Genomic DNA, 21,454 nt, shown 5'->3' with positions numbered 1-21,454 from the left:
AGTGGGAGAGGGAGAAGCAGTCTTCCCACTGAGCGGAGAGCCCAACGTGGGACTCGATCCCAGGACCCAGGGATCACGACCCGAGCCGAAGGCAGACACTTAATGACTGAGCCACCCAGGCGCCCCTAGACAAGCCATATTCTTATTTGTCTTGGTTTTTCCCCCTGCCTGGCATAAACAGGGATCCTCTGGATAGCCATTTAACTCCAGTTTACTCTTGACACATGTTCCTTTTTCATACATGAAGGGTAGAAGAATTAACTCCTAAACAGGATTTGTTCTTTCTGTGTTACACTTTTTGCTTATGTTAATTACCCTACAATTCTGATAAGAAAAAAATGCATAACCAAAGTGACAGTGACATTTGGCTATAGGTTAGTGATCGCTATTGCCTCAGTTAACTTTTCAGTACATTATTGTTATGTTTTATGAATAAAAAGTTTATTATCAGTATGTACTCTTTTATCAGAATCTTGTTTACTCTTACTATTTTCTGCCTTATCTGTGGTTGTGTTTCCAGTCTTTTCCATAGTCCTTTTTTCAGAGAGAATCTTCTGGTCTCCATATTATAGGTCTAGGAAGTGATACCAAACTGCCCGCACCCCCTTGCCCCCCTCCCACCAGATAATTCTTTTTCTTCACTTTCACTGCTCCATCCCCATTTGTCACTGGAAATATCCTCACTGGTCTTTGATCCTTACTTCCTTTTTATAAATATCATGTAATTTATCAATGGCATGGATTAGATTTGCTGTCAGGTCTCCCACAGATATCAGTACTCTTCTGTGAGTGGTGATTCCAGTCAGATAGGACTGTTCTCCAAAGTAAAGGAGTTGACTTGGTTTAATTCATCCACTTAGCAATTACTCATTGGGCCCTACCCAGCATTTATTTGTACTGGGGCCATGGAGCTCAATGACAAGAAACAGAGGGAGAGGAGAAACTGAATTTTGGAAATGTCCTGAGTTGCTGTAAACATTTCATTCTCTTAGACCTTTGAAAACTGGAAGTTTCAAACTCTTTCCTCAACTACCTATTTTAAAAGATTGCACATGGACTCTGGAGTCTGATGGATCTGGACTGGATCCCCCACTACTCCACCACATATTAGCAGTATGGCTTAATCTTTCTCAGTATCAACTTCTTCATCTATAAAATGGAGATAACAATATTTGTCTTTCAGGCTTGTTGTGAGAATTAAGTGTGGGAATCTCTATAAACCACTGGCTTGTAGTAGGTGATTAGGAAATGCTGATCCCTCTTTTTATCTGGTGATCTCCCCCCAGTAAGGAGTACAGGGATGTGGATTAAATAGTTAACAGTATTTCATTTTGATGTGGCACAGGCTTAGTCACTTTGCCTTTTCAAAGAAGAGTGAATATGAACTGTGTGTTATCTAGTCTGAATATCAGTAGGAGCCTCTGGGAGTTCTGCACAGACACGGTTTTAGGAATAGCATTGGATTGACAGCTAGAGGATCAGGGTGTTAGCTTATCTCTTTATCTTAGTGGCTGTGACTTTCGTTAAGAAATCACTCATCTTGGAGCCTCTGTTTTTGTGTCTGTGAAACAAGGATACCTGCCCAGCTGGTATAATACAGTACCATATTATACCAGCCCAAGGTATAATATGAAAAATGCATTTAAATGGCTTGTTAGGCAAATACAAGAGGTTACCTTTAAGGTATTCAAGAGTGCTGGTTTACTGCCCCTAAGCAGAAGAGCTGTGCAGATGGGATTTCTGAGTAGTTTTGACATGTAGGTTGCCAGGGCATCTTTTGAAACTTTGAGTACCAGGGGTGAATAGAGCACCTGTGGGGATGTAACTCTTTGCCCTTCGTGTTTAGGCCACAGTGAAGATCTGCCCTCACACAGACACTTCCGTCATGACTCCCCGGATTCATCTCCCCCCAGGAGGGTCCGTCACGACACCCCAGATTCGTCGCCCCCCAGGAGGGGCCGTCACGACACCCCGGATTCATCTCCCCCCAGGAGGGTCCGTCACGACACCCCGGATTCATCTCCCCCCAGGAGGGTCTGTCACGACACCCTGGATTCATCACCCCCCAGGAGGGTCCGTCACGACACCCCGGATTCATCTCCCCCCAGGAGGGTCCGTCACGACACCCCGGATTCCTCTCCCCCAAGGAGAGTCCATCATGACACCCCGGATTCATCTCCCCCCAGGAGGGTCCGTCATGACACCCCGGATTCATCTCCTCGCAGGAGGGTCCGTCATGATACCCCAGATTCCTCTCCCCCAAGGAGGGTCCGTCATGACACCCCAGACCCATCTCCTCCCAGGAGGGCCTGTCATACTCCTCTGGATCCTTCTCCCCTCAGGAAGCCTCATCGTCACTCTTCAGGTGTGTCTTCTAGGAAAGCCCATCACAGCACACCAGATCCATCTCTTCCTAGGAGGGCCCATCACAATTCCTCAGATAGCTCTGTTCCCAGAAGGGCCCGAAATAGCTCCCCTGACACATCTCAACCTAGAAGGACTCTTGACTCCTTGGACACATCACAGCTCAGGAGGGCCCGTCATGACTCCCCTGATTTGGCTGCTAATGTCCCTCATTCACTGCCCAGAACCAAAAGCAGTAAAGCCCCAGAAAGAGCCTCTAGCAAAATTTCTCCACACTGGAAGGGGCCGGGACCATCTCATGCATCACTCCCAAAGAACAGCAAGTATGAGTATGACTCCGATGTCTCTCCTCCACGAAAAAAGCAAGCAAAATCCCATAAGCATGATTCTAAAGGTAAGCATTTGATTGCCCATGAGAGGGACTTACCCCCTAGGTGCTTTCTTTTGGACCTTTTACTTGTGGTCTTTAGAAATGAGAATGGTATTTTTTGGAGAAGTTTTAAAAACTGTAGGGAAATGGGGAGAGGTTGGGCTGAGGAGAGTTAAAATTTACCGTGGCAAGGAGGACATTTTTACATATTTTTGTTTTTTCTTCCCACCCCATATGAAAATACTACATGTCTGATGTAGAAATTTCAGAGTGTATAGAAATGCGTAAAGAAGTAGAAGAAAGGTTATACAAAATTCTGTCATTCAGAGCCATTCACTCTTAGTGTTGTGGCTAGTGGTCTTTTAGGCTTTTTTCTATTCACTTTTTATGTAGTTAAGCTCTTACTATGTAGTATATACATGTTGTATGTATAATCTTGCCTGGTTTTTTCACTTAATGTCATCTTCCCTGTGTCATAAAAACATCTCTTTGTCTATATGATCTTTATTAATGTTCCGTTACATAAATGTGCTTAACCATTTCCCTAATACTGCATATTTTAGGTTATTTCTAAATTTTTGCTTTTATAATTTTAAAGTAAGCCGTGTACATAAATTGTTGCCCCATTCTGGATTATTTCCTTATCTACTTTTAGATAGATTTCCTGGTAATTTAAGTACATCTAGATATGTTTCCTAGGAAACTAAGTAGAAATTGACTTATTGGGTAAGAGGGATGTATATTTTTAAGACTGTTGATACCCATTGCAGATTGCCTTTTTGAGAGTTGATTTGTGATGTTTCTGTCTACAACTCAGGCCTATGCAGTGAGATTTGTTTACTCAGTCTTTGTCCCTAGGTACTGTTTTCATTTTTTTTAAGGATTTTATTTATTTGAGAGAGAGAGAGAACCCAGAGCATGAATGGGGGGAGGGGCAGAAGGAGAGGGAGAAGCAGACTTCTCCTGACACGGGGCTGAGCAGGGAGCCTTAGTGAGCCGAAGGCAGATGTTTAACCGACTGAGCCACCCAGGTATATTCTAGGTAATTTTTTAACTTTTGCCACAACACTGAGATCTGAGCGCAAGTTGTTTTGCCCATTCTATGCTCAGATAAATATGACATAGGTGAGTATGTTGAGGTCTCACATGCTAGTCACAGTCACTAGTAGTAACTTGGGAATAGAACCCCATATCCTGCCTGTTGGTTTTAAGAGTTGTCCCTGACTCTGCTCTTCTCCCGTGTCATCTGTACTTGTATTTGAGTAGTGATAGCTCTTTAGAGGAAGACTGAATGAATATTGAATATTAGCCTGGTAAGTTCTGTTTTTAAGATTCTGCCAAGGGGATTAAAGACTTTATTTTTTAATTTCTAGACTCTTCCCCCAGCCATAGGAAGTTTCACACAAGCTCTTCACCTAGGAGACATCGGAGTCACGTGTTGGACTCTTCCTCCTACCCAAGTGATAGTTGGAAAGCCTCAGATTCAGATCTTTCTCCTCCTCGCCATAAGCAAAGTTCAGGGCACAAGGATTCTGATTCAGATCTTTCACCTCCACGGAATAGACCTACACATCGGAGCTCTGATTCTGACCTGTCTCCACCAAGGAGGAAACAGAGGGTCAAATCTTCTGATTCTGATCTGTCTCCACCTCGAAGGAGTCAGCCTTTAGGAAAGAAGGTGGGAATTTTCAGGAGTCCTGTCTTTTCCTTAGAGTGACTTGTTTTCTATCTCTATACATGTGTTAGATATACAAACCAGAGAGGGAGGAGGTAGGTCCTGGTAGCATAGTAAATCTAGTGCAGAGTTCCCTCTAGAGCTCTTTGCTTTTCTCTGAGGGCAGGACTGCCTATAACCCAGCCCAGACGAACTAGCAAACACAAGGTTTCCTAAGTATCTTCTGCCTTTCTAGCCTCTTTATTCCACAAATCTCATTTTTTAATAGGTCTGGAAAAACTTCCGTCTTAGGAATGAACTGAGAACTATAGTTTATAGAGTAGAGTTCAGAGTACAAACCTTGTGTTAATCAGATCACATATTCGAATTCTACTTCTTCAACTGCTGTTTGTGAAATTTGACTAAGCTATGGAATATCTCTAAGCCCCAGCTTCTTCATCTGTAAAACATGGATAATAGTAGTATGTACTTCATGAGGTTATTGGGAGAGTTAAATGAGTCAGGGTAAATAAAACTCTTAGCACAGTGCCCAGGACAAAGTGAGACATTAGCGTAAGCAATTTATTATTATAAATTGGACTGCGGGTCTCTGTATCCAGAGCTTAAAGAGAGGCATTTAAAATATAAAACAACTTCTGGAAATTATACCACCTGGGAAGTCAGTGTTTTGTTTTATTTTAAATGTGTGATGAAGCATGACTTGCCCAGAACATCCACATGAACTCTGAGCAATTGTTTTGTGAAGCATGCCAGTGCTAGGGACAGAATCTTATTCCAGTGAGTTGGTTAAGAAACAGGAATAGAGCCTGCAGTGTGCTCGTTTCCCTCCAACCCAGACTTTTCAGGTAGGTCTCCTCTGTCGCCCACATGGTCCTTGTAGTCTGTCCCTGACTCAGGAAGTGGGGTTCTTCTTTTTTGGGGAAGAAAGTGAGGTTTGTGTTGCAACTGGACGCCTTGACATTTTATGCGTCTGTTTACTTCATGGACAGTTTCCTAGTAATCAAATTGAGTACATTGCACATGATACACTATATACTCCATTTGTGGGTTGGTTGTTTATCTTGATAGGGAATGGAGTTTAATAAAAAGGTTTGATTGGGTCGTAACTTGTCATGATCCTAAAATATATCCTCAACTGAAGGACCTTAGTTTGCTTGAGTTTGTAGTTGAAATGGAATATTTTATCAGTGTGGGTCTCTCCTGGAGGGCTTAGAGCTTGATACAGGTTTCTGATCAGGTGACCTCAGAGTGCAGCTTCATGTGTGCAGTTTATATACTGAAAAGTCAGAAATATAGATGCTGTGCCTTTTCTTTAATATTTTCTTGGTTTGTGTTTCTGTTTATTCTTAAAACTTGATAGTACTATTAATTTGCCATCAAATTCAATTTTATTTCTTCTTTTTTATTTTGTGAATCTTGTGGTCGGTAATGAGAATACAAGGCTAGAGTTTTTGGTTTGGTTATTGCTAATCATCAGGCAAAAATGTACTTAACTGTATACCCTGGAGCCTGCTGCTACATTGTCTCATTAATGTTGGATGCTCCCTTTTCCATTGCATAGGCTGCACACATGTATTCTGGGGCTAAAACTGGGTTGGTGTTAACTGACATACAGCGAGAACAGCAGGAGCTCAAGAAACGGGACCAAGAAGCCCTGGCGTTTGAAGGTAAAAATGTGAAAGTGCAGAGACCATTCGAGTCTCATGTAGATTTTATTATTTTTTAAATGTAGTTTATTGTATGTGATATTTTAAACTTTTAATTGATATTAAGTTTCAAAAGCTCTGGTTTTACGTATTATTTTAACTTCTTAGTGGGCCCAAGTGATTCTTTTCCTTCTTGAAAAAGGTTAGATATTGGTAGGAACTATTTGTAGTCTGGCTGCCAAAGTTTTTATCCAGCATCAGAATCCCAAGTGGTTGATTTCAGCTGTTAGAATTATTTCTGATTTTGATACCTGGTGTTTATCTTTAAAAGTAGAATTTTCCTTTGCAGCTGAATTCCAGTATGCTGAAACCGTATTTCGAGATAAATCTGGTCGTAAGAGGAATTTGAAACTGGAACGTTTAGAGCAAAGGAGAAAAGCAGAGAAGGACTTGGAGAGAGATGAGCTGTACGCTCAGTGGGGCAAAGGGTAAGAGAATCACCGAAATGAAGAACATGACTACGCTAGGACTGGAGAAGTTCATTCTTTACTTTTCTTTTTTTTTTTTTTTTAAAGATTTTATTTATTTATTTGAGAGAGAGAATGAGAGAGAGCACACAAGAGGGGGGAAGGTCAGAGGGAGAAGCAGATTCCCTGCTGAGCAGGGAGCCCGATGCGGGACTCGATCCTGGGACTCCAGGATCATGACCTGAGCCAAAGGCAGTCGCTTAACCAACTGAGCCACCCAGGCGCCCCATTCTTTACTTTTCTGACCAGCTAGTTCATTGCTTTGCCTTCAGAGCTATTTCAGGAATGGAAAATTCAGTGTGCTCAATCTCCTTTCTAAGATACGGATGGAGTCCACACTTTCAGTTGGTATTCTAGGAATTTTACTCTTTTCAATATTTGGCCTAAGCTGCCAGAAAAATGAGGTTCTCCAAATGTAGTCATATGGTCTATCTCAGTGTAAGAGGGGAAATGTTACACAGGATAGCAGACGCTCTTGGTTCTTTTTGCCCAGGCTAGCCCAGAGCCGGCAGCAGCAACAAAACGTGGAGGATGCAGTGAAGGAAATGCAGAAGCCTCTGGCCCGCTATATTGATGATGAAGATCTGGATCGGATGCTGAGAGAACAGGAAAGAGAGGGGGACCCCATGGCCAACTTTATCAAGAAGAATAAAGCCAAGGAGAACAAGAATAAGAAAGGTGAGCCTTCTGGGACTCACCAGAGATGGAGGTGACTTATGGAAGGAGAGAGGGTCTTTAGCTGGGCACATGTATGGGCTTTCCCATATAGTCTTAGGTTCCTTGTGTTTGGGAATTTGGGTTCAGCTCAGTAGAGATTTCTGTATAAAATTTTTTGTTACCACTGCCACCCAGCTCTGAATTGAGTTACATAGTAACTAACTTCTTTTCTCTTTCTCTCCTCTCACTAGTGAGACCTCGCTACAGTGGTCCTGCACCTCCTCCCAACAGATTCAATATCTGGCCTGGATATCGCTGGGATGGAGTGGACAGGTAAGCCTGAATGTTTCCTATGGTTTTGTTTTCTCTTCCATCTGACCCTAACCGTTCTTAAATCACTCCCCCGTACTCTCTGCTCTAAGCACAAAGTTAATAACACTCAGTTTGCTTCCTTCTGTTTCTAAGGTCCCCAGATCCTGTTTCCCATGCTTAGAATACTCCTTCTCCTCCTCCCTTTTTCCCTTTCAAAGCTTTTTAAAGCTCTGGACAAATAACTCTGGTGCTGCCGGTAGGATACCCTTTTTTTTTTTTTTTTAAAGATTTTATTTATTTATTTAACAGAGAGAGACACAGAGAGAGAGGGAACACAAGCAGGGGGAGTGGGAGAGGGAGAAGCAGGCTTCCCGCTGAGCAGAGAGCCCGATGCGGGGCTTGATCCCAGAACCCTGGGATCATGACCTGAGCCAAAGGCAGACGCTTAACCATCTGAGCCACCCAGGCGCCCTGGATACCCTTTGTTTTTGACATTGGTCACTTCTAGTGATATTTTCTGAGGTTTAGAGGGGATGAGTATGGGTGGGTGTCTGGAGTCTTTTGTGTGTTATGTCTTTAAAATGTAGTTCTTGAACCTTCTCTTCACTGCCTTAAGAGTGAGCTACTTACAGTGTCTCACTGACCCATACGACCAGCATCAACCCATATACTCTAACTTCCTATCTATTAGCACGATTACCTAAATGTGCTTCTATCCAAAGTCTATCCCTCTACTTACATGTTAGAGCCCATCTCCTCTTGCCAACTAAAGCATGTAGTTCTAGCATTTAGCATGGTGATTCTCAAAATTTTGCTCTCAAGACCCTTTTATACTCTTAAAAATTACTGAGAACCCCCAAAAAACTTCTGTTTATGTGGAATATATCTTTTAATATTTACTATATTAGAAACTAAACTGAGATGTTTAAAAAGTGTTTATTAGTTCATTAAAAACATAATAAAGCCATTATGTTAACGTAATTGCCATATTTTTAAAGAAAAATAACTATTTTCCAAACAAAGAAAATAGAAGAATGGCATTGATTAGGATTTTTGCAAATCTCACTCATATTTGGCTTAAGAGTAGATAGCAGGATTCTGCATTGAGTCTTTTGCACCATGTTTAGTTGAAGTACAGGAAGCAAATTTAGCCTTAGAAAATTCAGCCTTATACATAGGTAGTTAGAAAAGGAAGGTGTATTATATGTTTTGATACTACAGAAAAACTCAGCAAGTGATAGTTTCTTAAAGGTGATTTGTAATATGGAGTCTGAAACCATATCAAAAAACTTTCCATACTGTTACATTAAAATCCATTTTTTTCCCCCTGCTTTGGATGGATCTTTTCCTGGTGCATGATTTTATAACATCAAGTACTGCTCATTTGGAAAATACTGGTTTGCTGAGTTTTTCAGACCTGCCAAATGCTGACATTTTTCGCTACACAACATCACCTAATCTTGTATTTGTTATTATTACCTCTGATCTCATCACCAAAATTTTTAATGGGAAGCTAGGGTTCATGGTGGCGGATACACATTTTTTTAAAATTCAATTTATGCTTAAAAGCTTGAATTTTTCATTGGTGACAAATATCAGTTGTTATTGTAGTGAAGCTCACTTTGTACAATAGCTTTTTTATAGACTCCATTCGGATTTTGTACCTAAAGGATCAGGTCATCTGTGAATATAGACAGTTTTACTTCTTCCTTTCCAATCCAAATGTCCTGTGTTCTTTATCTTACCTTATTGCACTAACTAGAACTTCCAGTGCAGATGTTGAATAGAAGTGGTAAGAACAGACATCTCTGTCTTCCTAATCTTAGAAGAACATCAGTCTTTTGCCATTAATATGTTGTAAGCTATAGTTTTTTTTGTAGATTCCCTTTACTGAGTTGAGAAGGTTCCTTTCTGTTCCTAGTTTGCTGAGAGTTTTTTTCAGGAATGTCTGTTGGATTTTGGTTCATTCTTTGATCCATGAGTTACTTAGGAATGCATTGTTTAATTCCAAACATTTAGACTTTTCTAGATACCTCACTGTTACTGATTTCCAATTTAATTCTCTTGAGGTTAGAGAATATACTCCATAATATTTTGATCTTTTGAAATTTATTAAGCTGCGTTTTATGGCCAGTATATAGTTTACCTTCGTGAATCATCTGTTTGCATTTGAGGAAAATATGTATTCTGTAGTTGTGGGGGAACTGTTTTGAAAATTATTTTTTAAAAAATAAACATTTTGTTTTTTAATAATTGTAGATTTATAGAAAATATGCAGATAGTATGAAGAATTCCTGTACACCCCTCATCCAGTTTATTACCACTCATTACATTACCATGGTACAATTTATCAGACCCAATATTCATATGTTATTATTAATGTACCCAATTTTACTTGGATTTCACCAGTTTTTCCACTAAAGTCCTTTTTCTGTTCAAGGATCCAATTCAGGATCCCACATTGCACATAACTGTCATTCTCTGTAGTCTTCTCTGATATGTGACAGTTTCTCAGTCTTTGCTCTTTGTGGCCCTGTCAGTTTTTTGGAATATGGTCAGTTATTTTGTAGAATATCCCTCAAATTGGGTTCATTTGATGTTTTTCTCATGGTTAGACTGAGGTTATGGGTGTTTGGAAAGAATACTACAGTGGTGGAGTGCCCTTCTCATCAAATCATTTTAACCAGTACATGGTAACCACAGGACATCACTAGTGATGCTAACCTTAATCACTTGGTGAAGGTGGTCAGTATTTGCCAGTTTCTCCACTTTAAAGTTACTCTTTTTCCCCTTCTATACTCTGCTTTCTAGAAGTGAGTCACTAAGTTCAGCTTGCACTCAAAAGGCGACCTGTGGGTGGGATATCTACAATACTTGGACTTTTTCTATAAGGATTTGTTTCATCACCCCATTTAGTCATATTTTTTTGTCGGTAATAAGTCATGTATATTTTATACTGTTGTAATCCAGTAACATGTTATTTATTTTGTTGCTCAAATTGTTCTTTATCCACTGGGAATTCTTTAAGGTGTCCCTTTTGCATGCCCTATCCTTTTATTTTTTGAGCACTCTCTGACTTTCTGATACTACAAGATGCTCCAGACTCATCTTGTATTTTCCCTGTCCCGACTTTACAAGGGCCCCTGGCTGCTTTTAATGGATAATGGTATTTAGAAACGAAGATCTGACTTGTAGAACTTGTTACTTGGGTGTTATTGTTTCTAGGCCCTGTTAGCAGACAGAGCTAGGTAGTACATGTCTAGTAATCCATGTATACGTACATATCTGTCATTATTTCTGTACCTGTTTATGTATATGTCTATATGCATACATGTTTATATATACAGATACATAAATATGAGTTCATATTGGTGTAACCTACTTTAATGCAGTATGACCTTTTCTTCTTGCTTATCTATAACTTTCTCCTCCAACATTGAGAAACCTGGCACCCACCAGCTACCATCCGTTTTGCTTACCTCAGTATACATGTAAAACAGTTTCAGAATTGAGAAATGAAATGAGAAAACAGATTTCCAACTATAGTATTTACGTGTAGTTGCTTTTGTTCTTACCCTTATAATTTCTAGTGAGACTACCATTTTCCAACGTACCTTAAAGGGTCAACTCCCTGCCTCCCCACCCCCATACTATTATGTCATACATTTATAATATAGTTAGATTCATTTGTCATAGTCTGCAGTCTGTCCTGGATTTCCTGACATCCTGGGTGATTTTTCCTTTCTAGAGTTTGCTTATGTTAGTGTTTACTTTTTATGATGTACGGTTCTGTGAGGTTTGACAAATGCACAGTCATTCATTCACCACCCTAGTACTATATAGAAAGTCCCATCATCCTAAAATTTCCCTTTAAGTCCTCTTTTAGTCAGTTACACCCTCTCCCCCAAACCCTTGTGATTAGTGCTCTGTTTTCTCTTCCTAAAATTTTGCCTTTTTCGGAGTGGCACATGAATGGAATCATACAATATGTAGCCTCTTGAGTCTGACTTCTTGCACTTAGCAAAATGCACTTAAGATTCATCCATCTTCTTGCATGAATATCCCATTGTATGGATGTACTGGTTTGTTTATTCCACAGTTGAAGGGCATCTTTGTTGCTCCCAATTTTTAGCAACTGTGAATAAAGCCGCAATAAACATTTGTGTATAGAGTTTTATATGGACATAGTTTTCAGCTTACTTGTTAAATACCCACTGATTGCTGGTATATGGTGAGTCTATGTTGAACTTTATAAGAAATGGCCAGCTGTCTTCCAGTTGGCTATACCATTTTACATTACACCAAAGAATGAGGATTCCTGTTGCTCCATATCCTTGCCTGCCTTTGGTATTGTCAGTGTTTTGGATTTTAGGTGTGCACATTTGGTATTGAATTTTAGTTGCTCTGTTATTTTAGCTAAGCCTCTCTGCAGTTTTTTTTTAGTGTTTGCTCTAAGGATTACAGTATGTATCTTTAACTTAATCATGGCCTACTGAGAGTTACAACTGTACTATTTCACATAAAATAAAGAACCTTGTAACACTGTAGTTCACTTACCCTGTTGTTCTGTGTGCTACTGTTGTCATATACAAAACATAAATGGTGTAGATCCCACAATACAGTGTTCTAAAATTTACAGTTATTTAAAAAAAACTAAGAAAACAACAAAATGTATAGGTGTTAATATCTGACTCACATACTTACCATTTCTGGTGCTCTTTTTTCTTTTCCTCTAAACAACTTTTAATATTCCTTTAATGCAGGTTTATTGGCAACAAATTTTCTCAGTTTTTGTTGATATGAAAATGTCTTTATTTCACCTTTATTTTTTCAAAACTTTAATTTTGAAATAATTTTATTTTATTTTTTTGGATTTTATTTATTTATTTGATAGAGAGAGACATAGCGAAGAGGGAACACAAGCAGGGGGAATGGGAGAGGGAGAAGCAGGCTTCCCGCTGAGCAGGGAGCCCGATGCAGGGCTTGATCCCAGGACTCTGGGATCGTGACCTGAGCTGAAGGCAGACGCTTAATGACTGAGCTACCCAGGCGCCCCTAATTTTGAAATAATTTTAGACAAGAACTTGAAAAAATAGTACAGTGTGTTACAGCATACCCTTGACCCAGCTTCCCCCATTGATAATCTTATATAACCATAGTACATTACCAAAATAAGGAAATTGACATTGGCACAATTCTATTAAATTAGAGTCCTTTTTCTTACCTTCATTTCTGAAGGACAGTTTTACTGACATAGTGTTGGAGGAGGTCACCAAGAGGACATGACCAGGGGTGCCTGGGTGGCTCAGTCGGTTAAGCAGCTGCCTTCAGCTCTGGTCATAGTCCCAGGGTCCTGGGATCGAGCCCCATGTCAGGCTCCCTGCTCGGTGGAGAACCTGCTTCTCCCACTCCCTCTGCCTGCCGCTCTGCCTACTTGTGCTGTCTCTCTGTCAAATAAATAAATAAAATCTTTAAAAAAAAAAAGAGGACATGACCACTGGTTGCACCACAAGCTGGACCCAGGCAGTCAGAGGCCTCTTACTGCCTCTCTTGTCCTTGGAATGTGTGTCCTGCCCATTTTTCCCATACCAGCAGCTGTTTCAAGGATGCAGCCTTGAGAGAGTAAGGTGTTGAGACCACTTGGGCTGAATATATCCCTGAACCCAGTTAAGGCCTCTGTATAAGCTTCTAAGATTCTGGTGGGTGGATACCTAAGACAGGCTTCATATGTAAGTTCCCTTGCTTATTGAACCTGCCCCCTATCAATCTGGAGTGGCCTGCCTCTTTCTTCTATCTCTCCTTGCCCTCCACATACCAGGGCCAACTTCAGACTTCACCTGGGGAGCTCATGAGGTTGTGAACCAACACATGGAACTCTGGATTGATAGTACCAGAGTTGCATGACAATTCTGCCAATGCTTTGAGGGTGTTCGCTCATTTTCTGGCCTCCATTGTTTCTAATTAGAAGTCAGTCCTCATGGGACACCTGAGTGGCTCTGTCGGTTAAGCTTCGGCTGAGGTCATGATCCCAGGGTCCCACATCAGGCTCCTTGTTCAGCCTGCTTGTGCACGTGCTCTCTCTCTCTCTCTCTGTCAAATAAATAAATAAAAATTCTTAAAAAAAAAAAGTCAGTCTTCATTTGTTTCATTGTTACTCCCCCCACCGCCACACACACACATTATAGTATGTTGTTTTTGTCTGGCAGATTTCCTTCTCCTGTTAGGTTTTCAACAGTTTGACTGTAATGTACCTCGGTGTGGTTTTCTTTGATTTGTCCTGCTTTGGGTTTGCTGTGCTCTTAGATCTATAAGTTCATGTTATTCACTTTTGGGAAGTATTTGGCTATTTTTGTTAATTATTTCTTCTGAATTCCTCTTTCTTCTCCAGTTACACTGATTTTCACCACTTGATATCATTCTGCAGAGCTCTGAATTTCTGTTCATTTTTCTATCACCATTTTTCTCTCTTTAAGATCAGATAGTTTTTGTTGATCTTTTTTCAAGTTCATTGATTTTCTGCATCTCAAATCTATTAAGTCCATGCAATGGACTTTTTTAACTGATTTTTTTCAACTCTAGAATTTCCATTTGGTAGTTTGTATTTCTTTGCTGAGATTTTCCATCTGTTCATTCATTATGAGACATTTCCCTCTTCCTTGAGAATATTTATAATTAGTGCTTTGAAGTCCTGTGTGCTAATTGCAACATTTGGGTCACCTCAGGATTGGTTTCTATTAATAGCTTTTTCTTGAGTTTGATCACATTTTATTATTCTATACATTTCTGGTCATTTTTTAACATGCTGGACATGAAATGGTACATGATAGGGACATTGAATTCTGTTATATTTTTCTGAAGTATGTTGATTTTTATTCTAGCGGACAGTTAACGTGGGTGTATTTGAACTCCAGGCACTGGCTTCTTCACAGTGGGCAGCAGCTACACTTTCTGCCCAGTTTTTCAGTTTCTAGCTGCTGCTTTTTCATCTTGCCCAATGTGGTTTTCCTTGCACAAGCACTGTTTAGCAGTTGGCCAAGGATTTGGGTGCAGTTTGTGTGTAGATTCTGGGGTTCCTGTGTTTTGTAGCTCCCCCCCTTTCAGAGCTTCCTCCCTGATTCTCCAGCTGCTCTCCCCTCTTTGCATGGACATCTCCAGCCAGTAAGCCTGTGGCTTTTTGCCTCCTTGATCTGTGCACATGGGAAAGTGCCGTGCCCTCTGGCAGAAAGCAGAAATCTCTTTTCGCACATAGATTCCCATCCAGATCCTGCCTGCCTTTTTGGTCACTTTCCCAGGCCTTCAGATAATTTCAAATACTTGCAATTTGATATTTTGTCCAGATTTTATAATGCTATCCAAGCGTAGATTAGTCCACTCAAGTTCCTCTGCTGTGACTGAAATCCATTGCCTCACCTCTTATGGGCCTGAGGCATTGTTCTTCTGTCCCTCAAACTGCCATTGGAATCTAGGACTCTAGTTCCTGGTATTGGCAGGTATCCAAAGGGTGGCTGTGGTTTCAGGCTCGCTTACTACTTCTTGGTTTGCAGCTTGCCAGATACAGGCCCTTTGGTAGTGGGAATATCTTTCAGAATGCTAATTTGTAGTCAGAAGTAGATCTTATAGCCACATCCTAAAGATTTTCCCTGCTACATTGAGTCAACGCCCCCCCCTCCTTTTTTTCTATTAAAAAAAAAATATTTCTGGAGCCAAACTCAGAACTCTCCCTGACCTAGTATTTTCCTGGCGTCTGATCTGTCTCCAGCTCTCCCAGTAGTGTTCTTCCACTTCGTATTTTTTCCCTAGATCTTGCCTTTTAGTTCTCTTTCTCATCTTTGCTTTCTTTCTGATTATTCATTCTTTTCTTACCTTTTCTAGTTTTGTCTGGTTTTGACCCATGGCAAGTAAACATTTCTGGAACAGATCTGTAGTTGGAAAAACCCATAAGGTCCACTAATCTAATCCCATTATTATTTAAAAGACAAACTGAGGCTCAGATAAATTGAACGACTTCCCTGGAGTTATTTAGCTCACCTGAGAAAGCTGGAATTAGAATCCTGGGCTCTAGATTCTCTAGTCCAAGACTTTTCCATTGTAGTGCTCTTACAGTTTGTTTTTTTGATCCTGTAGGGTTTGGTTGGTTTTCCTTATGTCCTTCATCTGTATGATCATATTAGTGTTGGTTCTCTTAAGTATTTATTCCCCAAGGCAAAAAACAGTGGTTTCCTTGGTGTTCTAGAATATCCTGCATGCTTCTAAGGTTAGAGATGGAGCCATTTGTAATAAGCTTCCCTTCTTCCTAAAACATTCCATTACTTACCCTACTCATCCCTTACAGAAGGCTTGAGGAAAGAGGGAAGCCTGTTACCTCAGTCAGTTTAGTAACACTTAGCAGAGATGTGATTGCTTTAAGCAGCTATGTACTAGGTGCCAAGTTCTCACAATTAGTGAGAGACAGTCCCTGAGCTTAGGAACTCACTTTCTATGTAGAGGAGAAAGACAAATAATTTCAATGGTATTTGCTAAGTATTATTATAGAGGATTTCCAAGGTGCTTTGGGAGCACAAAGGAAGAGTAAATTCAGCCTTGGGAGAGTGTGGTCAGGGAAGGCTTCCTGGAACATACATGAGCTTAGTCTTAAGGGATGTCAGTCACCAGCCAACAGAAGGAAAGGGGGGAGGTTTAAGGAAGAGGATCCTGTATGTGTGAAGTCATAAGGATATGAAACATCATAGTGTTATGGAGGGGCTGTCATAAGCAGTTTGCTGTTGTTGGATAGCATGAAGTGTAGTGCATGAGTTGGATTGGAAAGGTAAGCAGGGACTTGGTCACAGTAGGCTTTGGAAGCTTTTCTGAAGAGTGTGGTCTTCACTGTAAAGGCAGAGGAGAGCCACTGAAGGATTAACAGCAGCTCTGCATTTTAGATAGACGTATCATTATGGCAGTAATATGAAGCATGTAAAAGGCACAGGTCTGGAAGTGGAGAGACAAGGTACAAGGCTGTTGCAGTAGGTCAGGGTAAAGGAGATGGAGGTCTGAACTGTGGCGGTCGAGTGCAATGGAGAGAAGAGGACGTGGGCAAGTGTTCAGGGGAGAAGGTGGCAGGACCTGGCAGCTGACTTGGGGAAAGGGAGAAATCACTGGATTTGGCAATAAGGAAGGTCACTGGTGACCTGAAAGAGAGCTAACTCTGGGGCATGGTCAGATAAAAGCCAGGGTTTAATGTGTTAAGGAGTGAATGAAAAGTGAGGAAGTGTGGACCGTGAATACAGGCTCTTTCAAAAAGTTTATGTAAGAAGACAGAATTCATAGTATTGAAGGTAGTTGAGGTCCACTCTTGAAACTCTCATGACACTCTACTCCTGGTTCTTTTCTCTTCTTGTTGGCCACCTTTATGAGCTGTCTTCCTCTTTGTACCCCTTTAATGTTGCTAGGGGCTCCATCTCTAACCTTAGCTGTTCTTACTCCATGTGCTCTTTCTGGCTGAATCTTATTTAGTCACACCTTCAATTACCACCTGTATGTATGTGATCCCCAAGTCGGTGTTTGCGGTTCAGTCTGGTGTATATAGCTGTGCATTGGATTTCTCTTTTGCTGTGTATGTGAGGCACCTTGAATGCGAGGATTTCAAATCTGAGCTCATCAGCCTCAGCTCCCCTAACCTGCTCTTCCTCTTATGTTCTGTCCTGCTTAGTGCAGCCTCATTCATCTGGTCATGAAAATTATTAACCTGCAAGTTAAACTTACCTCCTCCTCCTTTGCTCTTACATAGCTAATCTGTCACTAAGTCTCCTTTATCATTGCTTTCATCATCTGTTGCCTATACCCTCTAGTAACTTTCCTGCCTCCAGTCTCCTCCAGAGTGATCTCTTTGAAATACGGTTTCTGCTCCTGTTTTAAATCTATCCCTACTGGATGAAATCTGAGCTTTTTAACTCTGTCTCGTGCTATTCCCTTCGTCATACCAGTAGGCTCTAGCTATACCAGTTTGCCTCTGGTTCCCTCCATGTAGCAAGCTGTTTCTTATTTTTGCACCTTTGTTCTTGTTAGTCATGGTGTGCTCTGTCCTGAAATGCTTCCTGACCTTTCTGGCCTTCCCTACCTCCAACCCTGTGGTTAGCTCTATTTTTTCAGACTTAGCTTAGGGGCTACCTCCACAAAGCCTTTCCAGACCATTCCTGTTCATCCCTTTCCCAAGTTGAGTAAGATCCCCATTCTGTTTCTAAGATACCCAATGCATATCTCCACCACAGTTTGTCGCTTTTTATTTTAATTATTGGTATAAATGTCAGTCTCCTCCACTAGTCGGAGTTCATCAGGACAGATGCTGTGTCATACTCATTTTCATGAAACAGTGCCTAGTATATACAAGCACATCTCAGAGATAATTGGGGGTCTGGTTTCAGACCACCATAATTAAGTGAATATGGCAGATGAATTTTTTGGTTTCCCAATGTGTATAAAAGTTATATGTATACTGTACCATAGTTTACTAAATGTGCAATAGCATTATATCTAAAAAAAAAAAAACCCAATGTATCCACTTAATTAAAAATACTTAATTGCTAAAAAATGATAACCATCATTTGAGCTTTCATGAGTCATATTCTTTTTGCTGGTGGAGGGTCCTGCCTTGATGTGGTTGGCTGAGTAGGGTGGAGGCTGCTGAAGGCTGGGGCGGCTGTGGCAAGTTCTTAAAATGAGACAGCAGTGAGGTTTGCTACATCATATGACTCTTCCTTTCATGAATTATTTCTTTGTAGCATGCAATGCTGTTTGATAGCATTTTACCCACAGTAGAACTTTCAGAATTGGAATCCATCCTCCCGCATCTCGCCACAGCTTTATTAGCTACATTTATGTAACATTCTAAATTCTTTGTTGTCACTTCAGTGGTCTTCATAGTGTCTTCACCAGGAGTAGATTCCATTTCAAGAAACTACTTTCTTGGGGCACCTGGGTGGCTCAGATGCTTAAGCGTCTGCCTTTGGCTCGGGTCATGATTCCAGGGTTCTGGGATCGAGCCCCACATCGGGCTCCTGGCTCAGTGGGGAGCCTGCTTCTCCCTCTCCCTCTCCCTCTCCCCCTGCTCATGCTCTCTCTCTCTCTCTCTGTATCTCTGTGTCTCAAATGAATAAATAAAATCTTAAAAAACAAAAACAAAACTACTTTCTTTGCTCATCTCTAAGAAGCAACTCCTTGTCCATTCATGTTTTATCATGAGATTGCAGCAGTGCAGTCCCATTTTCAGGCTCCACTTTTGATTCTAGTTCTCTTGCTGGTTCCACCACATCTGCAGGTACTTTCTCCACTAAAGTCTTGAACCCCTCAAAGTCTACATGAGGGTTACAATCAGATTCTTCCCAACTCCTGTTAATGTTCATATATTGACCTCTTCCTGTGAATCACATGTTCTTAATGGCATCGAGAATGGTGAATCCTTTCAATTTGCTTTGCCCCCATCCATCAGAGGAATCACTGTCTATGGCAGCAATAACCTTACAAAATAATAAGACTTGAAAGTCAAAATGACTCCTTGATCCATGGGCTGCAGAATGGATATTGTGCTAGCAGGCACAAAAACAACATTCTTCTCATTGTCCATCTCCATCAGAGCTCTTGGGTGACCAGGTGCACTGTCAGTGAGAGGTAATATTTTGAAAGGAATCTTTTTTAATGAGCAGTAGGTCTGAATAGTGGGCTTAAAATATTTGGGAAACCATGTTGTAAACAGCTGTGCTGTCATCCAGGCTTTGTTTTTTTGTTTACAGAGCTCAGACAGAGTAGATTTAGCATAATTCTTAAGAGCCCCAGGATTTTTGGAGTAGTAAATGAGCAGTAGCTTCAACTTAAAGTCACCAGCTGCATTAACCCTTTAGCAAGAGTCTGCCTGTCCTTTGAAGCTTTGAAGCCAGGCATTGACTTCCTCTCTCTCGCTATGAAAGTCCTAGAGGCATCTTCTTCCAATAGAACACTGTTTCATCTACATTGAAAATTTGTTTAGTGGAGCCACCTTCACTGACTGTCTTAGTGGAGAACTTGCTGCAGCTTCTACGTCAGCACCTGCTGCTTTTCCTTCCGCTTCTATGTTACAGAGACAGCTTCTTTCCTTAAACCTCATGAACCAACCACCCCAGCTTCAAACTTTTCTTCTGCAGCTTCCCCACCTCTCTCAGCGTTCACAAATTTGAAAAGCGTTAGGGCCTTGCTCTGGATTAGGCTTTGGCTTAAAGGAATGTTAGAGCTGCTTTGATCTTCTATCCAGACCACTAAAACTTTCTCCATTATCAGCAGTAAGGCTGTTTTGCTTCCTTAACATTTGTATGTTCCTTGGAGTAGCACTTTTAATTTTCTTCAGTAACTTTTCGTTTGCATTTACAGCCTGACTGACTAGCGTGAGAGGTAGAGCTTTCGGCCTGTCTTGGCTTTTGACATGCTTTCCTCACTAAGCTTAATCATTTTTCTAGCTTTTGATTTAAAGTGAGATGTATGACTCTTCCTTTTACTTGAACACTTAGAGGCCACTGTAGGGTCATTAATTGCCTTAATTTCAGTATTGCTGTGTCTCAGCAATGCTAGAGGAGAGGGAGAGAGATGGGGAAGTGGCCGGTCAGTGGAGCAGTCAGAACACATAACGTTTTGTCGACTAAGTTTGCCATTTTATAGGGGCACAATTGGTGGCACCCCAAACAATTTACAGTAGTTACATCAAAGATCACTGATTGAAGATCACCATAGCAAATAATGAGACAGTTTGAAATACTGCAAGAGTTACCAAAATGTGACACAGGTACCAAGTGAGCAAATGCTGTTGGAAAAATGGCGCTGATAGACTTGGCTTTCATGCGGGGTTGCCACAAAACAAAAAAACTCATTCTGTGAAGTACGCAATAAAGTGAAGTGCAGTTAAGCGAGATATGCCTGTAATGAGAATTCACTAAATGCTTGTGTAATGAATGGATAAATTATAAGATGTAGACATCAGCTGAGAGTGAGTTGGGCCTGTAGAGTGGTAAATGCTTGAAACAATTGTCAAAAGAGTGGTGAAGAGTCTGAACAGGACCTAATAAAAGGATGAATTATGTATTTTCGCTTTTTGATTCTATTGCGTATGTCTTAAATATTTTCACATGATTGCCTTACTTTCCTCCTTATTCATTAGGTTGTGAACTCTTCTCTTTTTTCAAAAATAAATGTCCAGTTCAGGATTCTGGCTGATCGGTGTCTCTTGATTGCAGATCCAATGGATTTGAACAGAAGCGCTTTGCCAGGCTTGCCAGCAAGAAGGCGGTGGAGGAACTTGCCTACAAGTGGAGTGTTGAGGATATGTAACTTTTCTGAGGCTGTGGGGTGGCTGTGGGTTGTGGTAGTGGACATAGGGCAGCCAGACATCCAGCTGTAACAGTTGTCTATGCTAATAATCAGGGTCCACACAGACGAGCAACTTGAATGCCAGTTTTGACTACGGAAGAGTATTTTGAGACCTGATGTTTGGATTGAGGCACCTGGACTTCTTAGGTGTGCCAACACTGGCTATTGCTGGCCTTCAGAGGAGGCATTGATTTTTCATTGTCCCAGGGGTTGTTCTTGGTTAGGGTTTTTCTTTTTTAATAAACATGCATTTATTTTTTCAAAATCATGTTCTTAATTGGGTATTCTGTTTTGGGGAAGAATACAAGCTAATGATGAACCCTCATGGATCTTGGAGGGTGGTGGTTGGATTTTTCATTAATCTAGAAAGCAGTGTGAGTAAAAACTTCAGCAATGGGTCCTTCCTCTTAGAAAATATGAATTAGTGCTAAACTAAACTTAGGAATAGACATAGCTATTTGAGACATGGTGTATGATAAAGGTAATGTCACAAATTAGCGAGGAAGAAATAGGTAATGGTGCTTAGAAAATTAGCTTA

General features: G+C 40.8%; 1 protein-coding gene across 2 annotated transcripts in view; it reads left to right on the top strand.

The window, feature by feature from the left end:
• The window catches only part of BUD13 (BUD13 homolog), a 28,223-nt gene extending 7,047 nt beyond the window's left edge, over nucleotides 1-21,176 (top strand). The window contains exons 4-10 of one of the 2 annotated variants that reach the window (XM_035008995.1): nucleotides 1,847-2,758; nucleotides 4,108-4,412; nucleotides 5,971-6,076; nucleotides 6,405-6,543; nucleotides 7,076-7,260; nucleotides 7,491-7,572; nucleotides 20,784-21,176. In XM_035008995.1, coding sequence (XP_034864886.1) covers nucleotides 1,847-2,758; nucleotides 4,108-4,412; nucleotides 5,971-6,076; nucleotides 6,405-6,543; nucleotides 7,076-7,260; nucleotides 7,491-7,572; nucleotides 20,784-20,877 — 1,823 coding nt within the window. In that variant the 3' untranslated portion in view covers nucleotides 20,878-21,176. The remainder of the gene's footprint in view (nucleotides 1-1,846; nucleotides 2,759-4,107; nucleotides 4,413-5,970; nucleotides 6,077-6,404; nucleotides 6,544-7,075; nucleotides 7,261-7,490; nucleotides 7,573-20,783) is intronic. The other variant, XM_035008996.1, reaches the window with a different exon arrangement.
• Nucleotides 21,177-21,454: the final 278 nt, after the last annotated feature.

Source organism: Mirounga leonina, unplaced genomic scaffold (assembly GCF_011800145.1).
Source record: "Mirounga leonina isolate KUSES-001 unplaced genomic scaffold, KU_Mleo_1.0 Mir_153, whole genome shotgun sequence".
Classification (NCBI taxonomy): domain Eukaryota; kingdom Metazoa; phylum Chordata; class Mammalia; order Carnivora; family Phocidae; genus Mirounga; species Mirounga leonina.
The sequence above is the reverse complement of the archived record's forward strand: the minus strand, read 5'-3'. Positions and strand labels throughout refer to the sequence as shown.